Source organism: Callithrix jacchus, chromosome 16 (genome assembly GCF_049354715.1).
Source record: "Callithrix jacchus isolate 240 chromosome 16, calJac240_pri, whole genome shotgun sequence".
In the NCBI taxonomy this organism is placed as follows: Eukaryota; Metazoa; Chordata; class Mammalia; order Primates; family Cebidae; genus Callithrix; species Callithrix jacchus.
This window is the reverse complement of record NC_133517.1, coordinates 16,673,773-16,690,329: the sequence shown is the minus strand read 5'-3', so window position 1 is coordinate 16,690,329 and position 16,557 is coordinate 16,673,773. Positions and strand designations below refer to the sequence as shown.

At 39.3% G+C, this 16,557-nt stretch overlaps 1 protein-coding gene across 1 annotated transcript in view; it reads right to left on the bottom strand.

Moving 5' to 3' along the window:
• The window catches only part of RAB2A (RAB2A, member RAS oncogene family), a 90,471-nt gene that overhangs the window by 36,817 nt on the left and 37,097 nt on the right, over positions 1-16,557 (bottom strand). The window contains exon 3 of the mRNA XM_002758937.7: positions 10,453-10,520. Within this exon, the coding sequence (XP_002758983.1) occupies positions 10,453-10,520 (68 nt within the window). The remainder of the gene's footprint in view (positions 1-10,452; positions 10,521-16,557) is intronic.

Genomic DNA, 16,557 nt, shown 5'->3' with positions numbered 1-16,557 from the left:
ATATTACGAACTTTTTTGGAGGGGCTGGGAAATCAAACATATTTGGATATGCTGGAAGAGTGACAGAAGGCCAGAGAAAAAGAGAAAAAGAGCATGAGCAGAACAAGGTGGCAATGGCTGGCCAAGGTCTAACAGTGAGAACACACTTCTGCCCTTTTTCTGCCAATGAACAGAAACCAGGGGCATCATAGGTTTCTTCTTTGACTTCCCCTGGCAAAAGAATAATATTTACAGGTTTGGCTTTTAATAAATGAAAAAAAAGTAACTCAGTACAGGGCCAAGTGTCAGTGCTTTAAGACAGGCACTGATAGATGCTTATCATTGCTTCCAGCTGTGATACTGATTGATGGCCTTAAGGCCTCCAAGGAGTATCTGCTGGCAGCTATTCTCACTATTTGCAAAAGAAAGCAAAGGTGGTGGGTGTGAAAATTTTGCAAGGAAAACTACTTATTTTAAATTTTTGAAGATAAAAATCACAAATATGCTAAGATAACCGGAGAGAAGTTTTCCCTTGAGGGGAAAACTTCATTTCTATAAGGCTGATGAAACATATAGTATTTTACTAATTTTCCCCTGAAGGACTATAGAATGGCTTCGTAAACACTCTGGGTCATGAATAGACATAACACTTGCTACCAAAAATGTAACTGGCTATCCAAATGTATAGACACACTGTAAAACATTAATGGTATGGAAAATCCTGTTTCACTCAGATATAAACTAAGTGTGACATCAGCCTTAATGTGTATTAGATTACATTTATTAAAGTTTTGGAGGTTGGGTATGAAGTAAAAGAAAGTCAATGAAAATAAGAGAAAAGTCTGACCAGAAACACAGTGAGACTCCATCTCTACAAAAAATTTAAAAAATTAGCTGCACATGGTGGCCTGCACGTGTAGTCCCAGCCACTCAAGAGCTGAGGTGGGAGGATCGCTTGAGGCCAGGCATTTGAGGCTACAGTAAGCCATGATTGTGCCACTACACTAAAGCCTGGGCGACAGAGTAAGTAAGACACTGTCTCAAAACCAAACCAAACCAAAACGAAAAAAGAAAACTATAAAACCAAGACTCAAGAAACAACCTCCAAAAGAAGTAAGTTACACTTTCTAAAACAGTCCTTTAAATCTGGAATAGGCCATTGGTTCCTGGAGCTCTCCTTATAGAAGTGCTTGAATTCTTGGGCATTATGATGTCTTTAAAGGGACCACAGAAGGTAGGAAAAAGAAGATGGTGCAGTAGGAGCAACTCAGGATTGCAGCTCTCAGTGAAGATGCAGAGGGTGAGTGAAAGCCACATTTCCAGATGGATCTTTGTTGCCCACAGAACGGGGATTCCCAGGTGTAGGAGAGACACGGGACACCAGCGCTGCTGATTTGGGTGGCGCGGCCATTTCAGCCGGCGCCGCAGCGCAGCAGCACTCCGCACAAAACGCACTGGTCTGGGTGCCCTGTTAAACCGGCAATCTGAGATTTGGGAGGGCAGATTAGCATATCCATCTGATTAAACGGGACTTGGACAGTGAGCCAGACCAGGAGATTCCCAGGAAATGACGTTTGAGCCAGCGCAGTGGGTCGCTGCACGAGAAATCACAGAGATCCCAGTGCCGTATCAGCAGGCAACTGAAACACCTGGGACAGAGTCAACTATTCAACTTAAAAAAAAAGATAAAAAAAGCTCTGAGGCAGGGAGCCAGGTGATCAGGCTCAGTGGGTCCCACCCCCACAGGGACAAAGAAAACGGCAATTCGAAACGCTCAGGGTTGAGAGTTTCACTGCGGGCACAGCTGAACCCAGGACGGTGCAGCTCGGTGGGGGAGAGGTGTCCACCATTACTGAGGCATTCCGCCCCTAGTTAGGTACACTCCCATTGCTGATGTGGCCTGCGGTTGCCGAGGCAACCCGCCATAACAGAGACTCTGCCAAAAGGGAGGAGCCCACGACAGCAGGGCGGAGCCCACGGCAGCAGGGCAGGCAAATAGTCACTAGACTGCCTCCTAGCTGGGCTGGACAGTGCAACGGATACTCATAAAGAAAACCCGAACTCCCTGAGACAGAGCATCTGAGGAAAGAAAGGGGTTTTATGAGTTTGGCTGCAGCAGACTTAAATGCACCTGACTAACAGCCCTAAATGATCAACGGAGCTCACAGCTCAGCAGTTGAGCTCCTATAAAGTACAGACCGCCTCCTCAAGCAGCTCCCTAACCCCTGTATATCCAAAGAGTCACCTCAAAAAGGACTGATCAGACTGACATTTGGCAGGCATCATTCTGGGACAAAGATAGCAGAAGAAGAAACTGGTAGCATCCCCCACTGTTCTGCAGCTGCTACAGGTGTACCCCAGACAAACAGGGCCTGGAGTGGACCTCAGCAGTCATACAGCAGAGGGGCTAGACTGTTAGAAGGAAAACTAAGTAACAGAAATACTTCCGCATCAACAATCTGGGCGTACACTCAGAGATCCAATCGAAAAGTCAGCAACTACTCAGACGACAGGTGGATAAACCCACAAAGATGGAAAGAAACCAGTGCAAAAAGGAGAAAAACGCCCAAAACCAAAACACCTCACCTCCTACAAAGGACCAAAACTCCTCACCAGCAAGGGAACAAAGCGGGACGGAGAATGAGTGTGATGAAATGACGGAATCGGACTTCAGAAGGTGGGTAATGAGAAACTTCCGTGAGCTAAAAGAACATGTTCTAAATCAATGCAAAGAAATTAAGAACCTTGAAAAAAGATTCGAGGAAATGGTAACAAGAATGGACAACTTAGAGAGGAATATGAATGAATTGGGAGCTGAAAAACACAACACAAGACTTCGCGAAGCATGCCCAAGTTTCAGCAGCCGAATTGACCAAGCAGAAGAAAGAATATCAGAAGTCGAAGATCAATTCAATGAAATAAAACGAGAAACCAAGATTAGAGAAAAAAAGCACAAAAAGGAATGAACAAAGTCTCCATGAAATGTGGGACTATGTGAAGAGACCTAACCTACGTCTGATAGGTGTACCAGAATGTGACGAAGAGAATGAATCCAAGCTGGAAAATACTCTTCAGGATATTATTCATGAAAATTTCCCCAACCTAGCAAGGCAGGCCAATATTCAAGACCAGAAAATACAGAGAACACACAAAGGTATTGCGCAAGAAGAGCAACCCCAAGGCACATAATCGTCAGATTCACCAGGGTTGAAATGAAGGAGAAAATACTAAGGGCAGCCAGAGAGAAAGGTCAGGTTACCCACAAAGGGAAGCCCATCAGACTCACAGCAGATCTCTCAGCAGAAACCTTACCAGCCAGAAGAGAGTGGGGGCCAATATTCAACATCCTTAAAGAAAAGAACTTTCAACCTAGAATTTCATATCCAGCCAAACTGAGCTTCATAAGTGAAGGAAAAATAAAATCCTTTGCAAACAAGCAAGTACTCAGAGATTTTGTCACCACTAGGCCTGCTTTACAAGAGCTCCTGAAAGAGGCACTACACATAGAAAGGAACAACCAGTAGCAGCCATTCTAAAAACATACCAAATGCTAAAGAGCATCAACAAAATGAAGAATCTGCATCAACTAACGGGCAAAACAGCCAACTAGCATCAAAATGGCAGTATCAAATTCACACATAACAATATTAACCCTAAACGTAAATGGGCTAAATGAACCAATCAAAAGACACAGACTGGCAAATTGGATAAAAAACCAAAACCCATCGATGTGCTATATCCAGGAAACCCATCTCACATGCAAGGATACACAAAGGCTCAACATAAAGGGATGGAGGAAGATTTACCAAGCAAATGGAGAGCAATAAAAAGCAGGAGTTGCAATTCTCGTCTCTGATAAAATAGACTTTAAAGCAACAAAGATCAAAAGAGACAAAGAAGGTCATTACATAATAATAAAAGGATCGATACAACAAGAAGAGCTAACGATGCTAAATATATATGGACCCAATACAGGAGTACCCAGATATATAAAGCAAGTTCTTAAAGACTTACAAAGAGACTTAGACTCCCACACAATAATAGTGGGAGACTTTAACACTCCACTGTCAATATTAGACAGATAAACCAGACAGAAAATTAACAAGGATATCCAGGGCTTGAACTCAGACGTGGAACAAGCAAACATGATAGATATTTACAGAACTCTCCACCCCAAATCCACAGAATATACATTCTTCTCAGCACCACATCACACCTACTCGAAAACTGACCACATAATTGGAAGTAAAGCACTCCTCAGCAAATAAAAACCAACTGACATAATAACAAACAGTCTCTCAGACCATAGTGCAATCAAGTTAGAACTCAGAATTCAGACACTAACTCAGAACCACACAGCTCCATGGAAACTGAACAACTGGCTCTTGAATGTTAACTGGATAAACAATGAAATGAAGGCAGAAATAAAGAAGTTCTTCGAAACCAATGAGAAAGAAGACACAACATGCCAGAATCTCTGGGACACATTTAAAGCAGTCTCTAGAGGAAAATATACAGCAATAAGTGCCCATATGAGTAGAGTGGAGAGATCCAAAACTGACACCATATCATCAAAATTGAAAGAGCTAGAGGAGCAAGATAAGAAAAACTCAAAATCCAGCAGAAGACAAGAAATAACTAAGATTAGAGCAGAACTGAAGGAGATAGAGACACAAAAAACCCTTCAAAAAATTAATAAATCCAAGAGCTGGTTTTTTGAAAAGATCAACAAAATCGACAGAACACTAGCCGGACTGATAAAAAAGAAAGGAGAGAACCACCAAATAGAGGCAATAAAAAACGATAAAAAGGAAATCACCACAGATTCCAAAGAAATTCAAACCATCATCAGAGAATACTACAAACAACTCTATGCACATAAACTGGTAAACCTGGAAGAAATGGATAAATTTCTGGACACCTGTGTCCTCCCAAGCCTAAACCAGGAGGAAGCCAAAACTATGAATAGACCAATAACAAGGTCTGAAGTTGAGGCAGCAATTAAGAGCCTACCACACAAAAAAAGCTCAGGTCCAGATGGGTTCACAGCTGAATTCTACCAGACACACAAAGAGGAACTGTTACCATTCCTCCTGAAACTATTCCAAATAATCCAAAAAGAGGGAATCCTTCCCAAATCATTTTATGAGACCAACATCATCCTGATACCAAAACACGGCAGAGACTCAACAAGAAAAGAAAACTTCAGGCCAATATCCATGATGAACATAGACGCAAAAATCCTAAGTAAAATACTGGCAAGCCGACTGCAACAGCACATCAAAAAGCTTATCCATCATGATCAAGGAGGATTCATCCAGGGGATGCAAGGCTGGTTCAATGTACGCAAGTCTATAAACGTAATTCACCACATAAACGGAACCAAAAACAAAAACCACATGATTATCTCAATTGATGCAGAGAAGGCATTTGACAAAACTCAACAGCCCTTTATGCTAAAAACCCTCAATAAACTCGGTTTTGATGGAACGTATCTCGAAGTAAGAAAAGCTATTTACGACAAACCAACAGCCAATATCATACTGAATGGGCAAAAACTGGAAGCATTCCCTTTGAAATCTGGTACTAGAAAAGGATGCCCTCTTTAACCACTCCTATTCAATATAGTACTGGAAGTTCTAGCCAGAGCAATCAGGCCAGAAAAAGAAATAAAGAGTATACAAATAGGAAAGGAGAAAGCCAAATTGTCTCTATTTGCAGACGATGTGAGAGTATACCTAGAAGACCCCATCGCCTCAGCCCAAGAACTCCTGAAACTGATAAGCAACTTTAGCAAAGTCTCAGGATATAAAATCAATGTGCAAAAATCACAAGCATTCCTATACACCAATAACACCAATTCTCTTAAAGAGAGCCAAATAAAGAACAAACTGCCATTCACAATTGCTACAAAAAGAATAAAATACCTAGGAATACAACTTACAAGGAACATAAGGGACCTCTTCAAAGAAAACTACAAACCACTGCTCAACAAAATAAGAGAAGACACAAACAGATGGAGAAACATTGCATGTTCATGGTTAGGAAGAATCAATTCGTGAAAATGGCTATACTGCCAAAAGTAATTTACAGAATCAATGCTATCCCCATCAAGCTACCATTGACTTTCTTCACAGAAGTGGAAAAAACCACCTTGAACTTCATATGGAACCAAAAGAGAGCCCACATAGCCAAGTCAATTCTAAGCAAAAAGAACACAGTGGGAGGCATCACACTACCGGACTTCAAACTATACTACAAGGCTACAGTAATCAAAACAGCATGGTACTCATACCAAAACAGAGATATAGACCAATGGAACAGAACAGAGGCATCTTTGATAAACCTGACAAAAACAAGCAATGGGGAAAGGACTCCCTGTTTAATAAATAGTGTTGGGAAAACTGGCTAGCCATATGCAGAAAGCAGAAACTGGACCCCTTCCTGACACCTTACACTAAAATTAACTCCAGATGGATTAAAGACTTAAACATAAGACCTGGCACCATAAAAACCCTAGAAGAAAATCTAGGCAAAACCATTCAGGACATAGGAGTAGGCAAAAACTTCATGACCAAAACACCAAAAGCATTGGCAACAAAAGCCAGAATAGACAACTGGGACCTGATCAAACTCCACAGCTTCTGCACAGCAAAAGAAACAGTCACTAAAGTGAATCGGCAACCAACAGAATGGGAAAACATTTTTGCAGTGTACCCATCTGACAAAGGGCTGATATTCAGAATTTACAAGAACTCAAACAGATTTACAAGAAGAAAGCAAACAAGCCCATTCAAAAGTGGGCAAAGGATATGAACAGACACTTTACAAAAGAAGACATACATGAGGCCAAAACAAACATGAAAAAATGCTCATCATCACTTGTCATTAGAGAGATGCAAATCAAAACCATATTGAGATACCATCTCACGCCAGTTAGAATGGCGATCATTAAAAAATCTGGAGACAACAGATGCTGGAGAGGATGTGGAGAAATAGGAACACTTTTACACTGCTGGTGGGAGTGTAAATTAGTTCAACCATTGTGGAAGACAGTGTGGCGATTCCTCAAGGCCTTAGAGATAGAAATTCCATTTGACCCAGCAATCCCATTACTGGGTATATATCCAAAGGATTATAAATCGTTCTACTATAAGGACACATGCACACGAATGTTCATTGCAGCACTGTTTACAATAGCACAGACCTGGAACCAACCCAAATGCCCATTGATCATAGACTGGACTGGGAAAATGTGGCACATATACACCATGGAATATTATGCAGCAATCAAAAATGATGAGTTGTGCCCTTTGTAGGGACATGGATGAATCTGGAGAACATCATTCTCAGCAAACTGACACAAGAACAGAAAATGAAATACCGCATATTCTCACTCATAGGTGGGTGATGAAAAATGAGAACACATGGACACAGGGAAGGGAGTACTACACACTGGGGTCTATTGGGGGGAATAGGGGAGGGAGAGCAGGGGGCGGAGCTGGGGAGGGAGAGCGGGGGGCGGAGCTGGGGAGGGATAGCCTGGGGAGAAATGCCAAATGTGGGTGAAGGAGAGGAAGGCAGCAAAACACACTGCCATATGTGTACCTATGCAAGTATCTTGCATGTTCTGCACATGTACCCCAAAACCTAAAATGCAATTAAAATAAATAAATAAATAAATAAATAAATAAATAAAGGGACCACAGTCTCTCTCAGTACAGAGGAAAGAAAATGAGCCCTCTGCTCTCCTAGAGGAACATAAAAAAGGGTTCTTTTTCTATTCCTTTCTCATACTGTCCAGTACAAGAAATTATTTTAGATTTATTTTGAAAGTTTATTGTTGTGTAAAGAAATCAACTCAAGCTAAAAAAACAGAAACAAACCAGGCTTCTATCAAAAGAATGCATTATGAATTAATCTACAAAAGAGACAACTAGGAAATGAATGGCTTACTCAAGTTTCAAAAACAAAGATTATTTAAGGGACTCTTTTAAGAATAGAAGAACAAGTGAATAAACTAAAATAACCTCAAGACAATGAAGTGGTTTATGCCTAAAATATCACATAATTATCATTGCTGTATTAATCTTTCCTTTCCAAAACCATGTACTTTAGTAGATGATGTCTCCTGAACACAGCCAGTGACCCTATAAGTTGCTTACAGAGAATGAGATTCTGTATTCATTCATTAAGTAAAATTTACCAAACATTGTATGTATTTATCAGTCACCAAGCTAAGAAAACAGGACACAAAGTTGCATAAGATATAGGTGGTTCCTCCTCTCATAACGCTTACTCTGAGAAGGGGAGATATGTGAACAAAAAGCTATGACAATGGGATCAGAGTAACAACAGGGATATGCACAAAATATTATAGGAAGAGTAAGTTATTCCCATGGGGATCAAAAAGTCTTCACAAAAGAGCTCACATCTTAGCTGCTTTCAATGGAAAAGCAAACAAAAAGGCACTTCAAGCAATGCAAGTAGTTATACACAAGTATAAGGAATGAAAAATATGTTTACTGAGGAACAAGTAGTCTGGTTCACACTACACAATGGAAAGGTGTGTGTTACACAAGGTTATATGCTAAAACAAGTAACACAGTTTATGTAAATCAGTTCTGAAAAAAAGAAACAGCTGGGTGTGGTGGTGAACGCCTATAGTACCAGCTATTCAGGAGACTGAGGTGGGAGGATTGCTTGAGCCCAGGAGTTTGAGGCTGCAATGAGCTATGATTGTGCCACTGCACTACAGCCTGAGTTACAGAGTGAGAGCCTGTCTCAAAAACAAGAAGAGAGAAACTCTTCTAATATAGAAGTAGAAAATATATCCTTTTGGTTGGAGATTATTAATTTTAAACCTCTAGGAAAAAAGGGACTTCGTGTATTTTATTTTGATCTTTTCCATGCGGTTTTCAAATGTTGCCTGAGAGACTGCAAATCAAAAGTTTTGAGATGCTTGAGGCTCACGTGGGAAACCCCTAAGAAATAGTGAAAGTATTAATCTTCACTGAGGAAGAGGAGGCAAAAAAGTACAAGAACCCAGAGTCAAGTGGACAATTCAAGGACAGGACCAGATAGAAGTGTCGGGTTATTATTTAAGGGACAACTGTGACACATAGGAAGTATCAGGGAACCCAGGTCCCGCAAGAGCCTTCAGCAACTTGCTTGGTCTAGGGGGTCTTCACAGACTGGATGTTCTCTAAGGTTTCTTCTTTCAATGGCTACGACACATGACAAGTGAGAAACAAACTGAGTGACTTGAGAAAAATAGGCCACAGGTATATGATGATTAAATCCCATGGATTTTATATCTCATTTACTAGTTTAGAGAATATGATACTTGAAAGAACAGAAGACCCTGCCAGGTTTTCTCAACCGGGGTTCTGTGAAGAATTATCTCCTAATGTCCCGAAGGAGTGGTTCTCAAAGTGTGATCCCAGGACCTTGCGGATTCCTCAGACTCTTTAAGGGTCCATATGGTCCTCCATTTCCCAACTGCCTGTTTGTGTGAGGCTGCATTTTCTTCACATACTTCAACTAAACAACATACGTAATGCTCAGTGCAGAACCAGATATGAGAATCCAGTGTCTTCTATTAGGCAGACAGATATCACTAGTCTTAACAGAAAAATATAGTTTTTTAAAAAAATACAGTTTCCATTACAATTGTATTGGTTACCCTAACAATAAATTTATTTATTAATTTAAAATGAATTAATGATTGAATATTTGATAAGTTTCTCATTTTATATTTCTAATACGGTAGATATTAATACCTTCAAGCCACATAAACTAAAGCTTTTTGAGGGTTTTCATTAATTTTTAAAAGTATAAAGCAGTTCTGAAACAAAATGGTTTGAAAATTGCTACCTTAAGGCACCCAACGTATATAATACAGTAACTTCACTTTTATGCAACTAGGATGGGAGAATAGAGAAAATAGTCACTCAAATCATTTTCTGTATACCGTGGTTCAGATGAGAAAACACCATTAAAAACAGTACTGTATGGCATGTAATAGGTACTCGATAAATAAGGGTAAATGACAGAATTAAGATACTGGATTAAGAGCAACACGACTTCAAGTGGTTACGACTAAAACTTGTACAATAATAAGCTTGCAGAATAAGTTACTGTATAATATTGATACTCTTATTTTACTTCCTATGTGTTGAGACATGCTGATTGTTTTTCTTAAAAACACAGTTTCTAGAGCATTTCACTTAATACCACATAACATAAGCATCCGCTCAGATATGCTCACTAACGCCAACACCTGGGGCCCATCTATTGAAAACAGTGCATAAGAAAAACCAGTCTTCTCCAGCACATTTCATCTCATGTCTGCAGGTTAGTGTCTAACAAACCATAACAGGCATATAATAACATTAAAACAAAACAAACATACAATGTACTTTTATAAAGCAACTTTACTGAGATCATATAGTGCATTCTTCCTATACTTACTGTATCCCATATCTGAAGTTTTATCTGTTTCCCATCAATAGTTATCATTCGAGCACCGAACTCTACACCTAAATAGAGTAGAAAATGCTTTGTTACTGAGAACATAGCTCACATTCAAGGATTAAAATCAGAATGTTTACTTTCAAGACATTATATGCTAAGTGATATACAGATTAACTTTAATAAATGCAGTGCCTACTCTTAGAAAATATATAAGCTAAGGAAGAGGTGCTAATAAGACATAATTAAAATACTAAGATACTAAAGTCTGGCAGAGCCAATAATAAGAAACCAACTGTGGTCTTCATGTTTTGCAGGCTCAGTAACATAAAAACTAAAAAAGAGATCCAAAAGCCTAATTATTAATCACAAATGTTAAATATTAAAATTTCTTAAAAATTACATTCATATAGCATAAAAATCACTAAAAGGGATAGGTATATTTCAATATCATAGCATTGTGCCAGCATGAGTAATTAGCAAGGAAAGAAATCTCCAAATCTGCCATTAGCTATAACCAATGTTTTAATATACTTCTCAGACAGTGCTCCATGAATAAATATACATGTAGAAATAATTATACAATTCTGCATAAATGGGAACATAGAAATGCTGCTCTGCAATTTGCCCTTTTTTTTTTTTGAGACAGAGTCTTGCTCTGCCACCCAGGCTGGAGTGCAATGGAGTGATCTTGGCTCACTGTAACTTTTGCCTTCCCAGGTTCAAGCGATTCTCCTGTCTCGGTCTCCCCAGTAGCTGGGATTACAGGTGCCCATCACCACGACCGGCTAATTTTTGTATTTTTAGTAGAGATAGGGTTTCACTATTTCTCAATTTTTAGTAGAGATATTGGCCAGGTTGGTCTTGAACTCCTGACCTCAGGTGATCCACCTGCCTCAGCCTCCCAAAGTGCTGGGATTACAGGCAAGAGCCACCGTACCAGGCCACAATTGCTTTTTATTTAATAATATAACACAGACATTATTCTGTATCACAAACATCCTTGCAAATCAGTAAACATAAAAATACACCATTATTTTTAATGTTTTCGTAATATTCTTTTGTGTATAGATAATTTACTAAATTGTTACTTTATTCCTACAGATTTAGGTTGTTTTCACATTTTCACTAAATAGTCAATGCTGAAATGAACTTTCTTCATACATTTTTCAACTTACTATAATTTTAGGCAATTTATAAGAAATAGGAATGCAAGGGGAAACAGGATTGCAAAGGGAATACAGAAATAGGATTGCAAAGGGAATACAGACTTTACACTTACAAGTTTACTACTTTGGCTTTTAACTTGCACTTGTCATCTTTGGAAAGTACTCATTCAATCATCAAAACAGTAGTAGAAAAATAGGGGATAATTTTAGAAGAGCAAACAGCTGTAAAGACAACGCTGAAAGTAGTATATCTCTTATAACAAATAATTACTGCCTAGAGTGTGTTCAATCAATATTTAGACCAGAGTCAGGGTGAAGGAAAGACATACACGGTCACCAAAAACCAAATGTCACCCTGGCAGAAAAACAACTTCTACTTTTCCAGGGAAGAGCACACTGCCTGATGTTCAAATTCAGTTTAGCACCTCCCATAACTCCCCAACTGTGATTAGGAGGGTGAAAAACAAAGGTAATTTGTCCTATGATATAAAACCTGATGGGGTTTTATGCTACTTATTCTGTACCACAGGTCTAATGAATACCAAGAAACTAAGATGATGTTCATGTTTCTCAGGCTTAGAAATACAGGAAAGCTAGAGAAAAGAGTACCAGGAGTCATGTTGTAACAGATTGAAAAATGAAAAACTGTAACATTATGCCACATAAAACCATTACAGTGTTTACATATATATCCATCTACATATGCATACAGATTTATAACACAGCTATATGTATATACATTCACATCTCTTCTGTACCATAGGGTGGGGATACACAAAAAATCCATTAATGACATGAAAAATGAAATTAGTTGAGGGAAGAAACCAGTTGCTAAGTATGGTACAGATATTCTTTGAAATAGTACTGAAAAGGAATGTACTGAAGCACAAAATTCTACATGTCAGCAAGGTATCTGACAGAGTAGAGGCTTTCTCATGAATCTATTGTTTCTACCTACAAATGAGAGAGAAAAAAAATTATTTTTCCTTCCATTGTCAAGGATGGGCTGGCTTTTAAGCACAATCCTAAACTATCTACATTGCTCATAATGTCAAAATTAACAAAAAACAGCTACGAACTAGAAACAGATCCATGAATGCTCCTGACACCAATGGTGGGCAAGTAAGGAAGGCAAGGCTAGCAACAGCAAGCAGATGCTGCCTCTCAGAATTGATATCTTGAGCAGAGGGCTAAAGATACATAAATTGACCTGAGACCACTCCATCTGAGCAGATGAGAAGCTAACACAGCTGCCCCTGCTGCGGGATGACTGTTAACAGTTTCTGCTTCCTGGCCTCCAAGATGCTTTGTTCCTGCCCAATTCCAAGTTTCCAACCCCCTGTAGGTTCCATATACAACTACAGATATAGAATATTCCCTTTGCTTAATTTAGCTAGAATTGGGTTTTAGTCTGTTCATCTCTTTATTCAAATTAAGCAGATCAGCTGGGCCCAGTGGTGCAGTGCTGCCTATAATGTCACACTTTGAGAGGCTGAGATAGGAGGATCGCTTGAGCCCAGGAGTTTGAGGCTAGCCTGGACAACACAGCGAGATCCAATCTCTATGAAAAATAAAAAAATCAGCCAGGCATAGTGGCATGTGCCTGTGGTCCCAGCTGCTTGAGAGGCTGAAAAGGGGATGGATCGCTTGAGCCTGGGACCTCAAGGCTGCAGTGAGCCATGATCGGGTGGTGTGAGACCTTGTCTCAAAAAATAAAACTATAAATAAAGTAAGCAGATAAGAGATCGTGAAGCTTAAAATCTTCAAGCAAAAATTTTATCTCTAAAAATAGAACCAATTTTAAATAAATCTGTTAAGTGAAAATTGAGAATGTTTCTAAACCAGAAAAATGTCATAATAGAATAGACATTTTAACTTATCAACCAGATCAGGATGAGTAATTTAAAAAAAGAAAAAAACAAGAAGCAAAGAGACCAGTTAAAAGGCTAGTGGTACTATATTTAGGCATTAGATTAAAAAATGGTGGTGGGAAAAAAACACACTTATTAAAAGGAACAATGATAAGTGTTGTTGATCACTAAAAAACTATGATTTTTGTTTTCCTATCCAATGAAACAAAAACAAACACACTTTAATTTCAGCTTTAGAAATATAACTTTTTCCCAATTACCTTCCTACAACCTGGTCCAATGTAGGTTTTACCCTTTAATTCTATGCGGATGAAAATACTGAGTCCTAGTCTCTTGGAAGCCTCAGAAACAAACACAGAAACCAAAAACTTGATTTCTTTTCTGGAATATTAACATTTTAAAATCCTTTTCCTTAGATGTATACATGCTTACGAAGCCCATTTAGAAAGGTTTCCTTTTCTTTTTTAAATGTGATAAATTGTTATTCCCTATGCCTTTGAGGCTCTCTTCCCAGATCCATTTTCAACTAACAGCCAGTTTGGCTGCCAGATAAATTTCTGTGGAGTCAAAGTCAAGATCTCATTTACCTGACATTGTCAGAGAGTGATGCTTATTTTTTCAGAGATATTATTCACTTCTGGCCTTCCAGAATCAAATACTCTGAATAAGTACACATTCCAATTGTCTCTAGATGGTTATCATCCTTGCATCATTTACTGAGCATTCAAAATCAACATCTACTAGGTTCTGTGACCCTGGGCAAGTTAAGCCCCTTCTTTGTCTTAGTTTTCTCATCTGTAAAATGGTATTCATAATACCTATCGCATGAGATTTTTGTTAAGATTAAAAGGATGAGTACATATAAAATAGAACAGTACCTGGCACACAGTATTTAATATGTCAGGTATAATTAATATTCCATATTATGCACTAGAATGCCCACATGACTAATGATGACAGCCCCTGTGAAAAAGGGCCATCTGTCAGAGCCAGGTAGTCACTGTTTGCTTCAGATAAATGTATTTTTTTTTTTTTAAAGTTTCATTAACTCAAATATCCTGAAGCATCTTAAATATTGATTCTGCATAATGTACAGAGTACATTTATATTCACTTTATAGATCTAAAATAAAATTTCAATTAAAAAAATAGTTCATGATAGCTACCATCTTCATTCTATAGTAACAAACTGTTGGACACAGTCCAACCATAAGCCATGGTTGGACTATGACACCAACAAAAAACAATCTATTTATAAATGTCCACTGGAAACTATATAAATAGTTTCCTATTTATATAGTTTCCCTTAACACAAGGCAGGTAAAAAGACGGGGCTTCCTACATTAATCCTCCATAAAATTTACTTTGCCTTTTTAGGAGGGCTGATCCTGATTATGAACAAGGAAGTTCTAATGCATGAGCTACTAGGAATTCATACTGGTGCTGAGCATTATGTTGAAACTCTGTGCCTATACAGTTACTCTATGTTGTCTGTTTTTCAGTTTTGTTTTGTTTTGTTTTTGAGACGGAGTCTCACGCTGTCACCGAGGCTGGAGTGCAGTGGTGCGATCTTGGCTTACTGCAACCTCTAACTCCCGGGTTCAGGTGATTCCCCAGCCTCAGCCTCCCAAGTATCTGGGACTACAGGTGCGCACCACCATGCCCAGCTAATTTTTATATTTTTAGTAGAGACAGGGTTTCACCATGTTGGCCAGAATGGTCTTGATATCTTGACTTCGTGATCTGCCTGCGTCAGCCTCCCAAAGTGTTGGGATTACAGGCGTGAGCCACCACACCTGGCTGTTTGTCAGCATTTTTTATTGTTGTTCCTTTCTTATTAACAGTATTTCTTCACAAGTGTGGGTATCAAATCTCACTTCTTTTAAATGGGGGCTATAGTTTGGGATATGGATAGTTGTTCAGAAAAGAACTGTAATAAGCAGAGGTATCAAGCAATGGCATCCTCTGAGAAGAGAAAGACTGAGGATGTGACAAAGTACTTACTAAGTGTTCCAGGAGGAGCAAGCAGCAAAGATCTGATGGCATGTAGTGTCTATAAGTGTTAGGGAAAAGTAGGAGAGAAAGCAAGAGAGGCAGACTGAGAAGAATTATGAGCTCAGGAGTCAGTGGTTTATAAACAGAGTAGAGAATGTATCATTACAGAAGACAGAAGATAAGGACATGATGACTAGCTAAAACACCTAGGTGTGAGGAAATTCTTGTGATGGCTACATAGAGTACTCACGCAGATTGCTCCCTACAACTACCAATTTGGAAACCACGTTGTACGAAAGTGATTTGGGGACCATGAACAGTGTGGACAGAACAAGAGATAAGGGGGCCTGAACCAAGCTGAGCCCATAAACTCTCTTGCCTAGGAAACTCTGAATTGAGTTAAAGAGAATCTCTGCTCTCCTGAATGGTAATGAACTTTGGAACTATTGACAATGGCCATTTCCCATCACGGAGATATGGAAATCAAAAACAATGGTCAACAGGCAGAGAGAAAAATGAAACAGGCATTAGAAGACAATGGGAGGCAATGAGGGAAGGATGGGAGACTGAGAAACAGAACTTCCCGAGTTCCCTCCTTAAGAGCTCTAAGCTCTGGTTCCAGGCTGACCCAGCTGGCTCCTGCCCTCAGGTTCTAAGACACATCTGAATACTAAAATAATAATCTGTCCTTTTATTTAAACCCAACTAGGTAGATTTTTGTCATTTACAACCAACTGTAAAAGTTAGAAAAATAATGGTATGCCAGTCAGTGCAACCAGAAAAACAGACACTTAAGTACACAGGATAGAGGGAATTAAATGTAGGGACTTGGTTACAGTAAAGAAAGAGCCCCCCAAAACCCAAAGGAGATGGAGAATAAACCCAGAGATGACAAATAGCCAGAAGCTGCTACCACCCCTAGGCTGGAAAGACAAGAAAGAAACAGGTTATCAAAGCTCAGGAACTGACCACTTGAGCCTACCAGGCAAGGGCTGGAGCCAGAAGAATGGAGAACACACAGTGGACCCGAGGAGAAAAAGATCCTTGGCTTTTCTTCTCTTTCAGCCTATT